This window comes from Pelodiscus sinensis, chromosome 7 (assembly GCF_049634645.1).
Source record: "Pelodiscus sinensis isolate JC-2024 chromosome 7, ASM4963464v1, whole genome shotgun sequence".
NCBI classification, from domain to species: domain Eukaryota; kingdom Metazoa; phylum Chordata; order Testudines; family Trionychidae; genus Pelodiscus; species Pelodiscus sinensis.
In genome coordinates this window covers 61747743-61770747 of record NC_134717.1, presented here as the reverse complement: position 1 = coordinate 61770747, position 23005 = coordinate 61747743, and the positions used below count along the sequence as shown (strand labels likewise).

Here is a 23005-nt window from a genome sequence, read left to right as displayed (position 1 = left end):
ATTTAAAAAGTGCAATCATGTCCCCCCTCAGCCTTCTTTTGGTTAAAGTAAACAAGCCAAGCTCCTTGAGTCTCCTTTCATAAGACAGGTTTTCCATTCCTCGGATCATCCTAGTGGCCCTTCTTTGTACCTGTTCCAGTTTTAATTCATCCTTCTTATACATGGGAGACCAGAAGTGCACACCGTATTCCAAATGGGGTCTCACCAATGCCTTGTATAATGGCACTAACACCTCCTTATCCCTACTGGAAATACCTCACTTAATACATCCCAAGATCGTGGAATGAGGTTTACAGGGACATCGGAATAGCAAGCCTGTTATATTTTGAAATAACTGACGTGCTCAAAAAAACGTGGAATAGCTATTTCGGAATACCTCCGGGATACTGCAGTGTAGACATAACCTCAGTTTATATAATAATTATAAAAATAATTATATTTGTAACTCTTTTGATGTCAGTAAATGCAATGCATAATTATTTTCTTTTAAACAATTGTTTTTCTAGGACCCTTTGGAGTTGGAAAATAAGTTAAGTATCAGAGACTTAAGAGAAAATCCTGACAGGTATGTTGCAAATTATATTTATGGATACTCAGTGATAAATACAGAATTTACTTAATAGTTTTGAGGTTTTATCTCAGATTTAGCAAATTAAGAATGCAAGGAAAATACTTATTAGGGATTGCACAGAAGATTAACAGAGTCACTGAGAGTCATTTCATTTTTATGAAATGCACTTTATCCAGAAAGATGACTAGAGTGCTATTGCCATTTCCTCTCCTCAGTTTGAGATTAATATAATGTGAAAGTCACCATGCCTGTTACTGCAGAGTACTGTTTTTCCTTTTTTGGCTAGTAGAGAATAGGAACTGATTTTAAGTTTCAGGTTTTCCTCCTAAAATGTAGTTAGAAAAATCTGCTAAAAGTTGTACAACTGTCAAGATGTGCCCCAGAAATTAAGATTCATTTTAGTCTGTTTCAGCAAAAAGAAGAAGTTCTGTGGTACCTTAAAGACTAAAGAATTTACTTGGGCATAAGCTCTCATGGGCTGAAACACTTTGTCAGATGCATGAAATGGAAACTTGAGTTTGGCAAGAACAGTACTAATAAGATACTATTGTTATGGCATATTAGGGTGCATTCAGAGGAGCATTTCCAGCAGATCTAGAGAAGTTGTTATTCCTCTTTATTTGGCCCTGGTGAGGCTACATCTGGAGTATTGCATCCAGTTCTGGGCCCCCCACTATAGAAAGGATGTGGATGCATTGGAGAGGGTCCAGTAAAGGGCAACCAAAATGATTAGGGAGATGGCATACGTGACCCTATGAGGAGAGATGGAGGGATTTAGGCTTGTTTGGTCTGCAGAAGAGAAGAGTGTGAGGGGGGATTTGATAGCAGCCTTCAATTTCCTGAAGGGAGGTTCCAAAGAGGAAAGAGAGAGGCTGTTCTCAGTAGTGACAGATGGCAGAATAAGAAGCAATGGTCTCGAGTTACGGTGGGGGAGGTCTCGGTTGGATATTAGGAAAAACTATTTCACTAGGAGGGTGGTGAAGCACTGGAATGGATTACCTACGGAGGTGGTGGAGTCTCCATCCCTAGAGGTTTTTAAGTCCCAGCTTGACAAAGCCCTGGCTGGGGCGATTTAGTTGGGCTTGGTCCTGCTTTGGGCAGGGGGCTGGACTCGATGCCCTCCTGAGGTCTCTGCCAGCCCTAGGATTCTATCATTCTATGATTCTAAGGTGAATTCAGTCAGGGCAGATGTGGCCCATTCCTAACAGTTGATGAGAAATTGTCTACACCAAAGGAGGGAAAATTACTTTTTGTAGTGAGCTAACTCCCAGTTTCTATTCAGACCCAGTCTGATAGTGTTAAATTTGCATATGAATTTCAGCTTTGCAGTTTCACGCTAAAGTTTGTCTTCGAAGTTTTTTTGCTGCAGTATGGCAACATTCAACTCTGTTACTGAGTGTCCAGGGAGATGGAAGTGCTCTCCTACTGGTTTTTGAATGTTATTGGTCTTGATGTCTGATGCGTGTCCATTTATTCTTTTGCAGAGACATGGTCCTGTTTGGCCAGTGTACATGGCAGAGGGGCATTGTTAGCACATGATGGAATATATCACATTAGTAGATGTGCAGCTGAATGAGCCCCTGGTGGTGCAGCTGATGTAGTTGGGTCCTGTGACACCTCATCAACTGTTGGGAAAGGGCCTGATTGAATTGGGAAAGGGCCTGATTGAATTGACCTCATTAGCATTTGTCCTCAGCATAATAGTATAACACACCAATCTTTGCATGTATGTATATATACTTGCCAAACAGTGGTTTCCACTTCTTGCATCTGATGAAGTGGTTCCAGCTCATGGAAACTTATGCCCAAATAAATGTGTTAGTTTTAATTTAAGGTGCCACAGGACTCCTAATTTTTACATAAATTAAGAAATATTTTCTCACTTAATTCAATAATATATTTTCCTTTTAAAGGTTGCTGCATCTTTGCAAAGAAACTGAGAAGAATTATTCATTAAACTGTTGTAGGATGATTCAGCAGAGAGCTATAAAAGCAGAATTGCAGCTTCTAAGAATTCACTATTGGATGTGTCATCAGCACTGCTGGAAGGTTTACAGACTTGTTATGGACGAAAGAGAATGTTTTAAAAGGCATGAATTAATTTTATTTCTCTTGAATAAAAGAGATATGTGATATTTTTCAATAGTATGTAATTTAAGAAATCCAACTGGTTGTAAAACTAAATATAGCAGCAGCAAATGCTTTCCTAAAATTCATTTGAGTGTCAACCAAATGCATGGTAGTTATTTGATAATATCCTGTGAAATTAACGTATTCCAAATCTGATTAATATTAGTTATTGCTATGAAAAATGCAGTATGCATTCTTCTACATATGCATTTGTTTGAACTTCCTTCCTTCTAGTTAACCAGAAGTTTTGACTTATCGACATCCCCAATCCCCCAACATGATGGATAACAAAGCTTTTATTGTCTTTTGTGTTCTGTTTATGTACTAGGAGGGCATTAGTTGCTGAATAGGACTGTTTTATTATAGGTAGAGCAGATAGTGATGCATTTAGTAGAGATTACCTGACTCTTTCCGTTAGTAGATCCGGTTTTTAGTTGCTTAGCACTTTGTCATACTTCAACCATTGAGCCTGAAATTTTCCATATCTAGCTCTGTGTATGTGTGTGCTTTGAAAATTTCAGCTAAATCAGCTCACTTGTGCCAAGTATTGGAACTTAGAATAGGAAAATAGTCTTTTGTGCTTTCATTGTACCAGTGTTGGTGCCCAGAGAGCACAGAAGTAGGAAGCAACCTGATTCAAATGCCTGAGGGTGAGGGCCAACGTAGGAAAAGAGAGGCACAGGGAAATAGAAGCCAAGTGAGATAGAGAAAGGAGCTAGAAGAATGCATAGGAGCATGCTCGTACTGAGCAGAGGTGGGAGAAGAGAAGATACACGGGACCCACGGTAAGGAGCCTGGGAGTGGTTTGATGAGAAGTAAGAGGGGTAGACAGGCTGTGACAGAGACAAGAGAGTTTATTACCACTAAATTACACTTCCTCTTCAGAACTTGGAACTGGACCCATGATTCAATTCCAGGGAATTAAAGACCAGTCGGTTTAACTTCTGTATCAGGAAAGATAATAGAGCAAATAAATAAGGAATCAGTTTGCAAACATCTAGAAGGTAATAAGGTGATAAATAACAGCAAAAAAAATCATGTCAAACCAACCTGATAGCTTTCTGTGATAGGATAACAAGCCTTGTGGGTAGGAGGGAAGTGATACATGTAAGGAAATATAACCTCAATGGAGCTACTATAAAGTGGGTGCATAACTCGGATAACCTTTCAGAGAATAGTTATCAGTGTAATCATGCGTCACAATATATATGACCCTGCTAACGCGACTCGACTGCCCCTCAGCTCCTTCTTATCACCAGTGAGAGCTGTTGGAACTGTGGCTCTTTTGTATTGCAAGCACCACGAATCTCTAGTAGGGATGTAAAAAATATACAAAAATAACTGTGTAACAGATCAGAATTCTGTTGGTTACACAGTTAAACGTTTTACCCTGGGAATGTAGGGGCAGAGGGGTAAGAGTGCAGGGGTAAGTCCTTGGACCCTGTGCTGCAGTCTCTGCTGCCAGCGAGGTCCTAGCTGTCAGCCCCTGACTATTTAATGAAAAGATAAAATTACAAATAAGAAACACATTGCCCTACTGTATTTTAAATGTATTTTAATTAAGACTTTTAAATAATACAGATAAGCATTGTTTCAAAGAGCCAAGTGAAGAACTCCAGTAATACTTTGATGCAAGAATCTATATAGAAAAAAAAAATCCTGAAATAATTCCCCAAAGAAAACTGCATTAGAGATCACAGAAGACCAAGGTGGTCTAAGCTAATGTTTATCAGAAAGAATAGATTTATTGGCATATGGTGAGGAAGGTGCTGGGACATTAAAAATCTTGAGGCACCATAAAATATTTTTTATCCTTATAGAAGCAATAATGTAACAGGAATGTCCTACTATGTATTTTAAGTGTTCTTTTATATGTTTTCAGGAATTTTGAAAGTGACCTTGCCAAGACTGAACTAGATTCATCTCTGTTGTCTGTTTTTGATGATCTGAAGGCTAGGTATGAGAGCATGAGAGAAAAGTTAGTAATGGGGATGCCATTGGATACACTGCCTCCATTATCAGTAGAATCAAAATTGCTCTCAATCTTTTCTTCTTATGTTCCTTCAAAGGTAAAGTAGACTTTTTTTATTGTTGTTACTTTTTTACTTTAAATATAAACATTTTATTGAAAAAATAATGGAAATCTTTTTCTTGACAGTTAATGAAAGAGGACTTTCTTTATAAGTAAGTAATTACAATTTTTGTTTATATATTCAGATTAAGATAGAGGTCAGAAGTCAGAGCAAAATAAATTGTGTAAAAGTGTGTGTGTTTGTGTGTGTTAGAACTTCACTCGTTATTTCAGCTCTGTTTAGCTGAAAAAGTAGGTTGGCACTTTGGGCAGTGTGATCTTATGTTTAGAGTGAGGTTTTACTCTGCAAAGTTATTGTATATAAGTGGTATTGTAGAGTTCTATATTTGTATCTCCATGATCTTCGCTTCAGATTTTCTAAGTTTGCAAATAAGTATATTTCTTAGCACTCGTTATTCAGTTTCCATCTGGGTTGTTCAGGCTGTATTATTTCTGGGGGCATATTTCCATCAGTAATCTTCTTCTTTTATTGATTGCTTATGTCTATTCAGCTTAAGTGCGTGTGCTCGCCACAAGCATTTGTACCAGAAGATTTTTCCCATATCACTATCTGTAGGGGAGTGCTTCTGGCACCCACTGGAGTGGCGTGTGCAGTAAAACTGCGATGGTCCGGCATCTGATGGTCCGGCACCATCAGGAACCCAGAAGTGCTCTGGACAGCCGGACCATTGGAGCTGCTCTGCCCCCAGCTTCCTGGATTCAGCCGCTGCTAGAACTGACCAGCGGCTGAATTGGAGAAGCCGGGGGCAGAGCAGCTGGAGTGCTGCCAGGTAGGTCCCATAGCGCTGCCCCTTGGGGCTGCCGGACCCAACCCGGCAGCACCTCATCTGTCCCCGATTCAGCCGCTGCTGAAACTGACCAGCGGCTGACTCCAGGAAGCCCAAGGCAGAGCTGCTCTGCCCCGGCTTCCTGGAATCAGCCCCTGATCAGTTTCAGCAGCAGCTGACTTGGGTACACCTGGGACAGAGCAGCTGGAGTGCTGCCGGATTGGTCTCGCAATGCCGAGGAGCGGCGCTACTGGACCAACCTGGCAGCCCCCCAGCTGCTCTGCTCCAGGCGTCCCCAAGAGCAGCTGGGGTGCTGCCGAGTTGGTCTTGCTGCACCAAGGGGCGGCACTACCGGACCAACCGGGCAGCAATCCAGCTGCTCTGCTGCAGGTGTCCCCGATTCAGCTGCTGCTGAAACTGACCAGTAGCGGTTGAATCAGGGACGCCTGGGGCAGAGCCGAACTATCAGAAGGGGGGGGCTATGAGGGGTCTGGAGTGGCATTCCCCCCATCCCACCCCACCCCAGACCCCTCATAGCCCCCCCTTCTGATAGTCCGGCATATCTGATAATCTGGCACCCCCTGGGTCCTCAAGGTGCCGGATTATCGGAAGTTTACTGTACATGCCATTGTATACGGAGTATTGCTGGTTACCCCCACCCTCAATTCCTTCTTGCTGCCAGTGATGGTGCTGGAAGTGTGCTGCTTCAGCTAGTATTGTTTCTTTTTGTTCGTTCGAACTCTTTCTTCAAGTTCTTTGTTGTTTTTGGTTTGTTTCCCTCTAGTTCTGGTTACATCTGGGATAATTAGTGTGTTGTTAGATCTTGAATGGACTTTGCCTTGGGACAGGGCATTCCGCAGTCCTGAAGTCCTCTGATCGCTGCAAGAAGTCTGTTTCCATTAGCTATCCGCATAATAGTTGTTTATGGTGCTTTGGTGAAGGTCACTTTAGTGATAAGAGCAGAATTTTCAAATCCTTCAAACTTTGAAGGAAGGAGGTGCAGGAGATTTCTTTAAAAACGCTCCTTATGGAGTGTGCCCTCACCCTGATGCCGGAGCAGCACTCCAATTTGACACTGAGCACTGTGACTTCAGTGTACAACCCCCTGCCAGTACTATCTGCAAGCCAGCACCAGTCCCACCATCCAAAAAACCAAGGAAGATGGGGAGAGGAAAGTCTCTAGTTTCCTGCAAGGGAAAGGACAAATCTGGGGGAGACCTTGACCCTACCTTGGGCATCTCTTCACCCCCCCCCCCAATCAGGTTCTCAGGCCCCTGCTCATACTGAGCAGTGTAGCCCAGCTTTCTCCTTGCTGGTTATCCCAGAAAGCAGTGGACGCCTTCCTTAAGATCCCTCTCATCAACAAGGTTCTGGTAAAGATCAAATGAAATGAGGCCCAGGTTATCATGGTTGAACCAGGGTAGCTGTGCAGTCATTTGTTCAACATACTGTTGAGCCTGGCAGCAGTCCTCCCCAACCTGTGGCCCCTTTTGGACTGGCCAGACCTACTGTGTCAAGGACATTGCCATTTCTTGCAACCAACTTCTCATCTCTTCATCTGCCCATATGGGTGTTGCATGGCTGACCCCTCAAGAAAGGACCTGTTTGGAGGGGGTCCAGCAGATACTCTTTGGGGTCAAAAACCCTCAACCAGACAAATCTACCTGGAAAAATGACAAGATTTTCCCGCTGGGCAGCCGAATGGGGCATTTCCCCTTTGCATTCTTCACTTACGGCAATTTTTGGATTACCTGCTTCACCTGAAGAACCAAGGACTATTGCACTCTGATTTCTATCAGTGTGCATTTGGCAGCTATTTGTGACTTCCATCTGCTGGTCTATATTTTCTTATGTTATGATGGCCACGTTCTTGAAAGGCCTTGAGAGATATTTTCCATGTTAAAAATCTTAATCACATTAAATATAGTCAAAGTAAATATCTTGCAGTATATTCTTAAAATGAGAAATATAACTGTAGAAATAAAGAACTCAAAAATTGCTGCTTACATAAAAATGTATACAAAACAGTGTAAAATAGATAGTGATTTTATTAATAAAAGTAGGTAAGACAGGCAGTATTATGGTAGATGACTAAAAAGTCCTCTAAAATGTTTTGTAGAATTGATATTTTTCTTTTAGTATGTAGCACATTACCAAATAATTGATTTTAACGACTAACTGATTTTTCTAAAAATTTTAATTAAATTAAATTAAATGGTAAAATATTCCTAGCATGGGGCAAGCTACATTTTTGCTTTTTTTATTAATTTCTAGTATGTTTATAAAACCTTTACATGTATAATTATTCTTTCTTTATAAACTCTGTATTCAAATATTAAACTTTAGTATCTTTCACACCGGATGTGTTGATGTTTATGTATTTTTTTTAGTACATTGAAGAAAGGAAAAAAATTGTAGTTTAGAGATTAAACAAACTTATTTCCATTTTGAAAATTACAGTGGATATCAGGAAACTCTGTTAGAATTTATTAGAATTTTCAACATAATGTTGCATCTTATTTTCTAGTTCTGTTTCTGAGGCAGAAAAGTCAGGATTAGAAAAGTCCCAACAAGAAAGTGAAATTTCCTCCAACCTGGAAAGAACACCACTTCCAGTGAGTTACCTGAACACTTGTTTTGGAACCTGCTTATAAGCTACTATTAAAGAAAATGTAGATATATTTTAAAGTAGTATATACAAATATAATTTTGATCTTTACACCCATCCAAGAACTGATATTTCTTTGTATATATCTCAGTGCTAGTAAAAGAGTGCAGTGCAACTGGTACTACTAAGGGATCATAACACTTTTGAAATGCAAAACATTATTGAGATCTTGAGCAAAGATTATTGAGCAAATTTTTTTCCATAGCTGATTAATACATCTGTAGTGTTAGACTTAGAAAAATGTTATATTATACATTTAAAAAAAAAAAAAGTATTGTTACTCAGCAAATAACTGATGGGAGCCTGTTTATAGGTTACTCCTGAAATGATGTGTTTAACTGGCAACAGGCAGAGTAAACATGATCCTTCCAACAAGAACCTTGAAATAAAACATGAAGATCCAGATATAGAAAGTGGTAAGTTAGATTTATCTAATTCTAGATTTGACAATAAAGTTCAGTAAGAGCAGTATAATGTATTTATTACTTGTGTTGTGAATTTGCTAAAAACCCAAACATCTGATTAAAATATCCACACTGATACTCTACAGCTCTTTCCTTAAGGGGCCATTTAATGTTAAATCAGCTACACGCTGCAGTCTGTCAGTTTGGGTAATGTAACTAAGAAATAGAAACATGCGCAAGCATTATTTTCTATGTAATTGCAAACGTCTCAGACGCTTCGCCAAAGAATCAATGCCCACAAAACAGATATTAGACAGGATCACAAAGAAAAAACAGTTTCTTACCATGTCAACCAGAAAGGACATTGTCTCAACGACTTGATTACCTGCATCCTGCTTCAAAGACCTTTTCAGACCACACTTGAAAGAGAATCCTCTGAACTGACATTCATGCTTACATTCGACACTTTACGCCTAAGTTTAAACAAAGACATTAATTATCTTACCCTTTACAAAGATAGCTTCCCCAATTATCATCTCTAATATCATTAGCTCACAGACATTTACCTTCGCCTCCCCCCCCATCCTCCTCCTGTTCTGAAATTTGATTTGTCCTTTTCATATGTGTTCATTTTTTTTTAATTGTATCATTTGGTATATATGGTTGTGACAATTTTCTTCCACTATTTGATCTGAGGAAGTGGTTCTGGCCCACGAAAGCTCATCACCTAATAAACCATCTTGTTAGTCTTTAAAGTGCTACATAGTCCTGTTTTTTGTTTCAGCTACACCAGACTAACACGGCTATATTTCTGTCTCTTTTTTTGGTGTGCCATGTTGATACACAGAATGGTGCAGCAATGGCAGAATTATGATGTGTGCAGAATCAAGCTTCAGTGAATCAGTACAAGTGTGATTAACAATTTATTTTTAAAATCCTTTAAAATGATTATTATGAATCACCATTGGTTCATTTATACAAATAAATAATGATGATTCCTATATATGTGTATGTGGGCATACCTTTTTCATTCACTACCATCCAGTCTTAACAACACATTGGTTTTTGCCAACTCATGTCAGTCAGAGGTAGGCGAGCTGAGAATAGATTTTGATTGATGTAGCTCTCTCAGAATCCTGTTCACCATCTCTGTTCAAAGCCAGATTTATGGTCAGTGGCTCTTCTCTGCTGAAAACCATTTTCTTTTTACAATGCTGTAAATTGTAAGTGATAACTACTTTATACTCCGTTTTACAGAAGTCTGAAGTCTGTATTGTGTACCGGTACAAAATCTAACAAACAATATTTTAATACCTTTCTATTTTGAAAAAGGAACTATGTGCATGTTATGCAAAAGTTATTCCTATCTTACCGATGAAACTGAGACAGAAAGGTAAAATCACTTGCCCGAGGACATGAGAGTCACTGGCATTGTCAGGATTAGTGCTCAAGGCATCCTAATTCCAGCTTTGTGCTCATTTCTACAGGCAGCTCTGCCTTATAAATATAATAGTTGATGTATATATCCTTCCAAAATTTTTGGAATTTTTAGTACATGAAACTGTTTGCTTTAACTGTCTTGCAGACTGCAGTAAAAATCAAGATATAAATGAAGACTGGTTTGAAGACTGGTTTGATGCTAAAGAAAACTTTACTGAAAAATCAGCCATTGTAACACTTCAGGGGAGTGAAAAGGAACAAGAAAATCTAGAAAAAGTCGTCAGTACGACAGGTGAGTTGACTACTCAGGTTTAGGTAAGAATAGCATTGATGTTGCTTTATTGACCATTGCTTCTCTGAAAGATTCGCTGGGTTTTCAAGTGCTACTTTTTCATATTCTTTTGGTACTCATCTCTTTCCTTTCTTGCAGTGAGTTTTCTATACAGAATGTAAACATTTTCCTTCTAGCTATTGTGTAAAATTTACCACTCTGGGCAACACTTTCAAAACAATATTTATTTGTCATCTAACACAGAGCTGGAAATATTCCTCTCTAATTTTTTTCTAATATTGACGCCTCCAGAGAGATTTAGAACAGAATCACACATTTGAGATTGTGCCTTTACATGAGGGCATGGTTGAAACTACTCTAAGTGTAGTAAAAGGATAAACCTTTAGAGTTCCATAAGAGGAGAGAAGGCATGTTACACTCATACACTGACTTCCTATCTTCCTGCAGCATGCATGACTCTCCCTGCCCTAGGCTGTGCCCCCACTCTACTTCTTCCCCCTCTGCCATAGGCCCTGCCTCCTCCACCCCGTCCTTCAAGCCTCCATCCAGCATCTTCTTGCACTGTGGGGAATGGGGGGGGGGGGAGAGAGAGAGAGCATGGTTCTCAGTGGCTGTTAGCTTTTTTTTCCACGGGTGCTCCAGTTCTGGAGCATCCAGAGAGTCAGCAACTATGGTTATACCCTTCATGCAATGGAATTTTGATACTACTTAGTGTTCCAACTAGTACATTGCTGATTGCAGTCAGTGAAGAGCTCCCCATAGTCATGGCAACCAACTATCTTGCTCCATAGCTGCATAGCATTGCCTTTTCCATGACTTTATTCTTACAGGAAATATTGTTTAATAGCATTTCAAGCCTATTTGATTCTTAGTATATGTTTCACAGCTCAGCTTGATGTCTCTGCGTCACTACCACATACATCAGTGGATTTTCTGCTCCTGAGTCATTTCACTCTGTGTGCCAGAAGTGGTTTGCAGAGGGTAATCTAGTGGACTGTACCCTGTTAGGTAAAATCAACAATAATCTCTGGGTTCCTGAAACTATAGTAGCTATAGGAGGAAAGCATCAACTTGCTCCTATTCCTTCTAGCTGCTGACACCTTTCCCCTTCTTGCCCTTCACCCTCATACCTACCTACATGGGGCTTTGCTCCAGGGTGGAGCAGTCAGTACTTCAAGAGGCTTTGAGGCTGACCTCACAGTCCCTTGATGTGGCACTGACCAGAATATGAGTGTTGTACAGGTGAATGCCGGGAACATGGAAGGAATGTCCTTCCCCATTCTACCATAGAGCACCAGTCTCTCTCACAGCTACCATTCAGCAGCAACAGCTACCTGACATCCCCAAAACTCCCATCAGCAGCATAAGCATCTCACCCCATTAATGACAGCAGCTCCAGGTACCCATTTTTTAAATCCCATTTTTTAGGGTTCTCAAAAAACTCCAAACCCTAAAAGTGTTCTGTGGTCCAGTCTTATGGAGGTTCAGTGGGCTGCAGAATATTGTGACTTGCAGAATGATTTTTGGCCACTTTGTATTTTGCAGTCCAAAAAAGATTGAGACACTCTAATTTAACAGAAAAGGACTTAAAGCCACATTTTGACACCATTGGACTATCTAGCTATGCTTTATGTATAGTAGCTGAAGCACATCAATGTTTTGAAGCCCTTATTTGCATTCTTGGGCAGTGTTTGACACAAGTACCTCCTTTAGAAAGCTGTCAGAGTGCTAAGATTTTCTTGAGGGGTTAGATGATGACCAGTTTGTGATTAGGTGTGACTAGTTTTGAGTCCTGGAAAAGAACTTATTGGTTAGAATTAAGGAAATTACTTAGACATATACAATTTTAAATTAAAACCTGTGCACTGTCTTTAGAATCCATTTGCCAGATTTTGTAGAAGCACATCAAAGAATGCTCCTGGTCTTTTTGTTTCCCATTACAAAATGTCAAATATATAGTTTTCAATGTAGTATTTTAAGGCAACACTTTGAAAACAAATGTAGTTTCGGCCTTTTCCTATTGTATCATAAATAGGCCCTACCAAATTCAAAACCATGAAAAACATGGCAAGGACTATGAAATCTGATCTCTTGCTGTGAAATATGAGCTTTTGCTTGCTTTTATGCTATACTATATAGATTTCACTGGGGAGGCAATACCATCCAGGCCATCCTTACTTATGCACTGCAACTGGCTGCCGCTCTGCTTTCAGAGCTGAGCTTCTAGCTTGCTGCCATTACTCTCCAGTTGCCCAGCTCCTCACAATTAGCACCATGAAATTTCAGATTTAAATAGCTGAAATCATCAAATGTGCTTTAAAAAAAAATCCTATTCTCTTGAACTTGACCAAAATGGACCAAGAATTTGGTAGGAGTCTAATCATGAAACGCATTTTTTCCATTCAATCCCTTTGCTATTGTTAGAGATACTGTTTACCCTTCATATATTTTTGTTTTTCACCATTAATTTATTGTAGATTGAATAAGGACTAGCGCATTGATATTTTTTATATTTCTATACTACCAGAAATAAAGATGAAGAGTTCAAAAAGTGAGCCAAACAAGCATTATTTTATTCATGTTGGTGGCTTAAGTCCTGCAGTGTCAGAGGTAAAATATCCTTTCTTTAAATAATATCTTGTTTATCTAGTAAATTACTTTCATGTTGTATTTTACATCCTAACTATGCTATCTGTTGTAGGCTGATTTAAGGTCTCATTTCCAGAAGTATCAAGTTTCGGAGGTTTCGATATGTGAGTTTTCTAGTAACTACAGGTACAGTCATATTAATGTACATTTTATTTTTATTACAGTTGTTACTGACAAAGTAAGTGGCACTTGGGAAAGTATTTTTTCTTTGTAAATTTAATGTCAGTGGAATTTTAATAAAATCAATACATATTATACAAGTTATGTCTTAGATGTAAACTGGCAATGTCTGAGTTCCAAAAACAGTTGACATGTTGCTGGAAATTACCAATTATAAAATGTTGTCCTTGCTGGATTAAAGTACCGTAGTTTAGTTAAAAGCTGTACCTAATATGTTGTTGCACCATAATCAAAAGCATTTGTAATTAATGGATTATGTATCGTCCACATATGGAAGCTGGTACATTGTATAATAAAGTTTTTTTCTTAGTTCTTGCACATATTTTTAAATTTTAGATATGCATCTCTGAGTTTAAAGAATGCTAGCAAAGCAAAATTGGCAGTGGAAGAAATGAATGGAAAAGAAATCAAAGGAAAAGCAATAAATGTTCATCTTGTAAAAACTTCAGGAGTAAATATAGTTCCAGCTTCTCAAAAGATTTCCAGACCACTTCACTGTGAAAATCAAGCCACTGATAATTTTGAAAAAAATATTCAAGCCAGAACTACCTGTTCTGCCTCCGACTCTTTGAAAGTGCCTTCTACCACCTCAGCCTGTTTGAAAACACTTGCTCCTCCCTCAGCTTCTTCAACAGTGTTTGCCCCTACTCTGGCATCTTCAAAAACGCTCAGTTCTGATTTAAAGCCACCTAGACATCAATTAGAGCACTTCTTATTTTCAATAGATCAACAGGTAAATTATTACTTCTGTGACAGATTATGATGAATTTTAAAAATTTAAGTTAATTCTTTCTTTGTACTTAGTATATTTTGCAGCAGTGTTGCCTTGTGAAAAGTGCTCAAAAATTAGTGTTTGTGGTATATTGTGAAAGGGACATATCTCTCCATCTTCTCCTGCCTAATGTTGATATCGCCACCTTTATTTCTTTATTGACATTAATTCATCAAATAACAATATCTTTACATTTCATCTCTGGAATGACTATGATTTTATTTTGGTTTTTCTTTTAGATTTAAAAGTTTTCACTTTGAATAAGTTTGTATAAATGTAATGGATTATGATTTATTAAAACACAAGAAACATTTGTGTTTGGCAGAGGACCACGTGGAAAAAGTTGTTTAAATTGTATCCTAAATTATATGATGAATTCATTTTCAGATTTTCTTTGTCCACTGACTTTATTCAGTCTCAACATTGTGATTATTTAAACAAATCCTCTGAAAACTCATTCTATTTTGATTTAATATAAAAATGACTGTTCCTAGAGCAATCTAGATTTTGCTTAATTTAACATGGTTACACATGGAAAAAACATAAACATGGTAATTTAAAAAAAAGAATATTTTAAAGAGATGGTGTAAACAATTTTTTGTGTCATGCCTACTCTTTCTATAAATATTTCTGACATACATTAGTTAGTTGCATTGTAACATGATTAGTTTTGATCCTGGTATATTACTATTAAACTAAATCTGTAATTGCTTCAATAGTTTGAAAAATGGTACATAACAGAAGCAATAATTTTTTGCCAATTAGGATAAGCAATCCATACAGTACTTAACACAATCCATGTTCACTTGTTTTAATATGCATCTAGAGTATCAGAGAGAATCCTCTGCGCGTAAAACCTGTTCAGTTCTCTCCTAATCCATCTGCTACCTTTATACCGCCTAACACTTTGAACTTGAGCAGCTTTACCAAATTGATGAAGAAACTAAAAGAACTACATCCCAAGGCTAGTAGGTAAGAACATTTGTTTTTTCTCCTCTGATTTAAGAATCCAGTATTCAGAATAGTCAAATGAAATGATAAACGTGGAATCTGTGAAAACCAGAGTTGTTGACTCAAGTCCCACGACTTGGACTCGAGTCCGACTTAAGCTTCCTAGGTGACTCGACTTGAGACTCGACTCGGGTTCATTGTTTGTGACTTGAGACTCGATTTGAGACTTGCTAATTTTGTTAAATCGACTTGGTGAAAAAATTGTCAGACAATGCCGCTATTGATGGCTTGTACAAAAGTGACTTTGCATTTTTTAAATTAAGACTTGAGACTCGACTTGGGACTTGACTCAAAAGTCACTTTAGGGACTCGAGACTCAACTTGAGACTTGAACTGTAGTGACTTGAGACTCAACTTGGACTTGACAATGACAACTTGAAGACAACACTGGTGAAAACACGTGTATATAACTTCACTTGGTTAAAGACTTATTTCTATCTTACATGTTTAGCGACAACATTGTGGATGCGTTAGTGGAAGTCAGAACAAATAATAAAGGATTCCTAAGTGGCTTGTCTATTAAGACTATTGTGGAAAAGGCTTCCTTTGTTTTGGAGAAATCTGCGTCTAAATGTGAGAAAAAGTAGCATAAATAGGTGAGTATTCAAGTGCAGAAAGTAAAACACTTTGAACTAGAAAATAAATTGTGTGGCTGTATAACTTAGCTATATGTATAGCATAGTAAATAACTCTGTGCTTAGCATACCACATGTGAACTTCATTGCCAGTGGATAGTGCACTGAAAAAGTTGATGCTGACAAGTTTTAACTTCATTTGAATAGTTGTGTGATGATCACTTATATTTTTAATGTCTACTAAGTTATACTGCTAGCTCTATCACGTTGTTTCAGAATTTCTGCTGATTTCACAACAGAAAAGTTAACTCTCCATTAACACTACTATGTATGGATGGTGCTGCAGTTATAAATTTTTCTAGACAAAAGTGACATCTAATGGCTTATTGTTGTAATAAAAATCCATAGGAACAGGGAACTGAAGTTAAAAACTCCTCCTTAGTAAGTAGGCACTTCAGTCTCCAGAGCCTTTCACTTCAAACAGATGGTAGAATCATTAAAAAACAAAAACAAGATTCCTCCTGTAAAAGCTTGTAAAAACAAGCTTTGTGTGATTGGCCATCTAGAGGGGTTTTCCCAGGGCAGCCACCTTGGCATGGACCAGAAAAACAAGCTTTAAGTGATTGGCCGGCTAGAGGGGTTTTCCCAGTGTAGCCACATCTGTTTGATAGGATTTTTGGAGAGGAGTAATGGAATGATTCTTTTTACAGTAAAGGACTGGAAAGAACTCATTAGATGTTTGGCTGGTTGAATTCCTTTTGAAATGGTTACTTTAAAGCTCCTAGGATTGTATTTACTGTGTAGCTAAGGTGCCTAGAACCTTGGACAGGTATCTTCATTACTTTAAAACTAAATAAAATTAAATATTATAAATGTGCTAATGGTTCTACAGAATTTCTAATACCTAACAGTTATTTTTTTCACAGCATTGCAGCTACGGACACAGAAAAGACCAAGAGAACCAGTATGGAAAAATGCTTGATTTTTAAATAATTTTTAGTTTTGTTTATAAAACATTTGTAATATTTGAAAGTCCTGAATTGTGTTGTGCTCACATGGATAAGCATTCTCAAAATAATATTTTATGAACTTTCAGTTGTAATGTTTTTGTTCCACTTGTGGAAAAAGTAGTCTCAGTAATCTGTGGCAAGTTTTTGACTTTCGTTGCCAGGGAGCTGGATAAAATGAAAATAGCATTTTGCCACTGAGGCTCTGGAGCAACCAGGTTATTAGGTTTTTCCCCTGAGAACTAACACGTGTGTAAAAATTGTAATCTTATTAGAGCATATTAATGAGAAAAAAGTTAAAATTAAGTTTAAGAAGAGTTTGCTCTTGTTATAGTGTGTTTATAGATATTCCAGTATGTGCTTCTAAGCTTCCTGTGGATGAACATCCATTGAGAAAGTACCTATTAAGTATCGTAGTCAGTCCTGGAAGGTGATGTAATATCTAACAGTTTTTTTCAGAATATTATGTGTAACTCTGCAGTGTGAAACAAATATTATGTTGCAGGTCTTCCATACAGCAAGTTACCTGTGTTTGTTTTGCAGAAGAGCATGATACAAACATCAGTTGTAGATTTTGATTTCACAAACTCATATTTAGACTTCTAAAAATAAATGTTTGTAAATGTTGCATATGGTCCTTACTACTTATAACCTCAAAACTATTTTAAAATTTTCAAAGATGTCACTGGGGGTTTTGTATACTGCCAACATGTAGCACAGTATAAATGTGCTAGGGCAATTCCTAGTTTTTGAAGTGATTCATAAAGAATGGGAAAGTTAATTATAAAGCTGTTGAAACTCAGAATTTTCACTTCAAGGGAAATGTCAACATTTTAGAATTCTCCACAAAACAGACTTTCCAATAATTTCTGTTTCAATATTGTGACATTTACTTCAAATTTTATTGTCTGTGTATTTTCATTTATATATCTTTATATTATTTCATAATATGTCAGAAATATTAGTACATGGCATTTTTCCACAAAGTATGACTAAAAGTTTCTCACCAGCTCTACTTCATTATTTAAATTATGACAGGCGACCATCTGTAAAAATAAATAAATAATTAGATAAACTTAGATCTTACTTCTACAACGTACTTCAGCACATGCTGAACTTTAAGCATGTGACTAGTCCCAGAGTTAGGCACATGCTTGGCAATCTTTCTGCATTGGAAGCTGGGAAAAGAGGGGTTTGGCCAGGAGGTTGAGTAGTTGAACTGTTTGGCTCCTGTTGAGGAGTTGTTAGGAGGCTGAGCACACAGGCTTTCTGCCTAACCATACCTGTAGGAGTATTGGGAGAAGGCTGAAGACTCAGGTCTGTCTGTCAGCAGGGCAGGAAGTGAAACTGACAAGGTCATTAGACCAGTGGGAAAACTTAAAATGTCCAGTTTATTTCTACTGAAACATTTTTTGTTGTTGTAACTCTTCAGAGGCAAAATTTTTGCTTTTGACATTTTGAATTTTTTTCAAAAACAACATTTTTTCACAGGAAGGTATTTCCATTTTCTGCCCAGCTTCGTATGAAGTGCTATGGAGAGTCACAAAAGATGCTTTAGCAGAGGACAAAAATGAATTCAGTGAAGCTTTAGAGATGTTTAAATGAACTGAAAGTTTGTCAGAATGCTTGCAGTTCCCATTTCAAAAAAGATTAAATTATAAAATAACCAAAGACAAATGAATATTCAAATCATGTTAGAAGGTCTACATTTATTTTTTACAACTTACTTGTTTACTGATAGTGTCCAAAAGTGGACAAAAGAATATTAGCAGAATGGTTTCAATAGAACTGGGGTAATGTGTTCTCAGTGTGTGTGAACTGGAACTGTATGTGTACAAAGCCCAAATATGTAAATACAGGTTTCCAGAATCCAAGATTGTAAATGTTCTAATTCCTCTACCTTTCTATGTTAGGTTCCCTCCAATATGAGTGTTTTCTCGTTTTTGTTTTGTTTTTTGGTGTTTTAATTGATTAACAAAAACAAACAATTCTCACTCCTGGAATGTTGCACTCCCATCAATTTACTTAAGGGTCTGAATAGCAATAACAAAATCTCCCTCATATGGTCTAAAATTGTGTGTCTTAGGCACTTTACTGACTTAAACAGGTAAAAATATAAATACACCCCATTGGTAAGAGTGCCCAGAGTTCTGCTTACTCCACAGCGACAGAAGAAAGATGGAATTCATGCTTGAAGTGTGCACTTCAGAGCAAGCTTCCTTTCCAAGTTTTACTTTGGGGTTTAATATGTAAAAAATAAAATTAGTATTTTTCCTGTTAACCCTTGAATAATTCTTGCTCATGGGTTTTCTCATCCTCAGTACTGAGTGCCTTTGTCACAAAGGAATGGAACTCTGTTTACACTCAACCATGGTCAGTAGTGAACAAAAGTTTACACACTTTGGCCATGTGTAACAAGGCTATCTTACTTCATTTCCAAGGGTATGTCTAGACTACTCCTCTCTGTTGACAGAGAGATGTAGATTAGGCATGTCGCAATTGCTGATGAAGTGGGGATTTAAATATCCTGCACTTCATTAGCATAAACATGGCCACCGCTTTTTTTTCAAAACTGAGCTTTTTTTGAAAAAAACAGCAGTCTAGACGCAGATCTGTCGAAAAATAAAGCCTTTTTCGAAAGATCCTGTAAACCACTTTTTGGGAGATAAGGGATCTTTCAAAAAAGGCTTTATTTTTCAACAGATCTGCGTCTAGACTGCCGTTTTTTAATGAAAAAGCTCAGTTTTGAAAAAAGCGACAGCCATGTTTATGCTAATGAAGTGTGGGATATTTAAATCCCCGCTTCATTAGCAATTTCGATGTGCCTAATCTACATCTATCGACAGAGAGGAGTAGTCTAGGCACACCCCAAGTATCCACATCCATAAGCTGCTCTCCATGGCTTTCTATTATGGCTAATGATTACAAATGCTGGAAATAGAACTACAATATTTTCTTACCCATGGATATGGTCCCATCAGGTCTTGGATGAGGCACATTGCTTGTACAGTGTGGACAAGTTTGTTGAGTGTGCTCTGTCAATTTCTGTTACTGCTGAGTGTTGTCCATCTGGTATATTTTACCAACATTCTGTTCACACCAAAACTAAATACTGATAATTCACTGGCCTCTTTAAATTCAAGTGCAATTTTGAAAACCACTTGATGGGTGAATTTTGAAAAAAAATTCCTGCAACCTTGTTTAATTCAAATTTTCAAAAATATTGATTTTATTCTTGAATACTGTGTAATAACCACAATTTTTCACAAATATAGCCATGTAAAGATACAAGTACCAATCCTTGTTTTCTTTCAGTATTTCAGTTACAAGATGGTAATCACTTTATTTTGCATCTGATCACTACACTGTAGATCTGGGGGTCTCCCAATATTTGGAAACTTTACTCTTTGCTTGTCATCAGGAGCTTGTGCCAGCTCCCACTGAAGTCAATGGCAAAATTTCCATTGGTTTCAGTGAACCTTTATTTTTTTTTTTTTTACCAAAACTGCCTATTTTGGTTTTTTAAAATTATCTTTTTAATGATGAATTGCTGATTGTCATTTAAGAGTTTTCTAAATAGAGGCTTTTCTATAGCTCAAGGTAAAATTATTGTACTTGCACCTGTTGCAACTTCGTGAATTTCTATGGGACTGTATATGGTTTTGGTGGATAATTTGATCCATAGAAAATATATGGACTTCAGCAAGATGCAAAATAATGTCACGATCATGTTTTCATCTCTCCCAAAGAAAACAATTCTTCATATTATTTGTGTAGGTAGTTTTTATACTCAAGTACTTACATGGTCCTCAGAAAATCTCACCGTTTCTAATATATTTATCATCACTCACAAGGAGGGGAAATACTGTTTATCTGTATTTTACAGATGGAGGAACTAAGGCAGAAAAAGACTAAGCAGTTTGACTGAGTCCATACAGAAGATATGTGGCAGTGTAGGTGCTGAACTCTGGTCTCCTTGGCTAATAAGCTAATTTCTGTCTATGTACTATATATACATACCGCTTAAATGATCCATTTATTACTTCACTGCAGTTTTGTTCTTCTCCAGCAGTTGGCTCAAGTGTTCCATAATTGATATTCTAACTAACATAAGTAAAATGACATATTTCAGTGAAAGGATTTTCTTAATATTGGAATTTTATTTCTGTTTAGGTATCACTAAAGCACCTACTATTTGTGACTCTTCAGTGCCCCTTAGATTTAAGCATGGAAATAGCTACTTAAGCACCTACCGCTTTAGTATATTGGATGTTTAATAAGTTGCCAATGTTATGTTAAAAAAAAAAAATCTACTCCAGGTTCTTTCCTGAAAATGAAAAGTCCATAGTGTGGCTCAAGTTTACATTCATATCTTAGTATTGAACATTCAGAAACCAGAGCAAATTACATTTTAATTAATAAAAGAAATCTGTTTATCAGAGCTGACAGATTTCCCTGTAAATTAGCTCTGCAGGTTGTATTAAGTTCTCCTTGTTTTGCAAATGACATAAAGTAATGATAGACCACTCTTGGGGTCTGAACTGTATGATAATTAGAATTACGAATTGCTGGTGTATAACTTAGAACATTGGATTCCACTTGACTGTTTTGTAAAAATGTTAGAACTATACTCCATTTATGGTGTAGTTCACACAAGAGGGATGCAGATTTGATAAAAGCTGTGCTTGTTACCTTTTTACTCTAGAAAATAACAGTGGTGTTTTGCCATTCTCAATTCAGATAGACCACTCACTTCCTATTTAAATCCTATTTAACTCTGAGGAGTTGAAAGTGTATCTCCAGTAGCTGGTATTGAGGTGTTTTATTTGTAACAGCTAATATTTCAAATTCAAGCCCGAATCTGAAATTCAGGTCTCAAAGCTATTGTTTCCTGTTCACACTATTAATGGATATTCTGCAGGCAAATCCTGCCTTCTATTACACCATTGACTTTAAAGAAGTGGGCTGTGCCCACGAAAGCTCATGATACCATCGCCATGTTTTGTTAGTCTTTAAAGTGCTACCAGACTATTTGTTGGTTTTTAAGTGTATCCTGTACTGACTTAACTCAGCTACCCTCTGAAGCTTATTGTTCCAGTGAGGGCGGGATTTGATCCTGTAATTGGATTTTAATAGATAATTATGGGATATAAATCCAAATTTATGTAGCTGGGTTGAATCTGCAATGCTAATAGAAGTAAAAATGCATGGTTAAAAACTAAAAACAGGTATAAATAAGGCATACAGGATATGTTGGATGTGTGCCATTTTAGCACTATCCCTTCTCAGGTTAGAGCTACACCTAAAGTCAATAGGATAGGGTTAACTTGAGACACTTGAAGATATACTGAACTTAATATTAACTCCCGCACCAATGAGATTTTTGCATACCTTTAAATATGCCTTTTAATTACTAGCGAGCCATCTGTGGTTTGAGCTGTCTTAGCTCACTAGGACTATGTCTACACTGCACTCTAAACTCAAAATAAGATACAGGCAGTCCCCGGGTTACGTACAAGATAGGGACTGTAGGTTTGTTCTTAAGTTGAATCTGTATGTAAGTCGGAACTGGCGTCAGCTGCTGCTGAAACTAATCAGTTTCAACCGCGGCTGAATCTGGATGCCAGTTCTGACTTACATACAGATTCAACTTAAGAAACCCAGGCGTCCCCAAGTCAGCTGCTGCTGAAACTGATCAGCGGCTGATTCCTGGAAGCTTCCCAGGCTTCCTGGAATCAGCCGCTGATCAGTTTCAGCAGCAGCTGATTTGGGGACGCCTGGGGCAGAGCAGCTGGGGTGCTGCTGGGTTGTTCCAGTAGCGCGGCTCCTCGGCGCTACTGAAGCAACCCAGCAGCACCCCAGCTGCTCTGCCCCAGGCGTCCTGATTCAGCCGCTGCCGAAACTGACCAGCAGCGGCTGAATCAGGACGCCTTGGGCAGAGCAGCTGGGGTGCTGCTGGGTTGGTCCGGAGCGGCGCTGCGGGACCAACCCGGCAGCCCCCAGCTGCTCTACCCCAGGGGTAAGCAAGAAAAGCCTGGTCTGCTGGAGGGGGGGGGCACTAGCTGTACACCCCCCCCAGCATATCAGGGAGACGGGGGTGGCGGGACGCCCAAGTCCTCCACGGCTTTGCTCCGTCTCCCTGGTCTGCTGACCTGGGAGACGCGGAGCAAAGCCGCAGAGCACGCGGGCAGTGGGACAGTCCAGGCGCGCCGCGGCTGTCCCACTGCTGGCGTGCTCCGAGGCTTTGCTCCCCATCTCCCTGGTCTGCTGGTCAGACCAGGGAGACGGGGAGCAAAGCCTTGGAGCACGCCCGCTGCGGGTGTGCTCCAAGGCTTTGCTCCCCGTCTCCCTGTGACCTGCCGCCCGTGAGCTCCGGGGCGAGAAAACCCCGTTCGTAAGTGCGGATCCGACATAAGTCGGATCCGCGTAAGTCGGGGACTGACTGTA

The 23005-nt window shown here is 38.5% G+C and overlaps 1 protein-coding gene across 3 annotated transcripts in view; it reads left to right on the top strand.

Moving 5' to 3' along the window:
• The window catches only part of RBM44 (RNA binding motif protein 44), a 36263-nt gene that overhangs the window by 4000 nt on the left and 9258 nt on the right, over positions 1 to 23005 (top strand). Inside the window, exons 2-14 of one of the 3 annotated variants that reach the window (XM_075934025.1) lie at positions 507 to 565; positions 2485 to 2661; positions 4584 to 4770; positions 4860 to 4885; positions 8088 to 8175; positions 8542 to 8644; positions 10218 to 10364; positions 12892 to 12974; positions 13066 to 13139; positions 13530 to 13926; positions 14792 to 14937; positions 15428 to 15572; positions 16478 to 17185. In XM_075934025.1, the coding sequence (XP_075790140.1) occupies positions 507 to 565; positions 2485 to 2661; positions 4584 to 4770; positions 4860 to 4885; positions 8088 to 8175; positions 8542 to 8644; positions 10218 to 10364; positions 12892 to 12974; positions 13066 to 13139; positions 13530 to 13926; positions 14792 to 14937; positions 15428 to 15563 (1623 nt within the window). In that variant the 3' untranslated portion in view covers positions 15564 to 15572; positions 16478 to 17185. Of the gene's footprint in view, positions 1 to 506; positions 566 to 2484; positions 2662 to 4583; positions 4771 to 4859; positions 4886 to 8087; positions 8176 to 8541; positions 8645 to 10217; positions 10365 to 12891; positions 12975 to 13065; positions 13140 to 13529; positions 13927 to 14791; positions 14938 to 15427; positions 15573 to 16462; positions 17186 to 23005 lie in introns of those variants that run through there. The other 2 variants (XM_075934026.1, XM_075934027.1) reach the window with 2 other exon arrangements.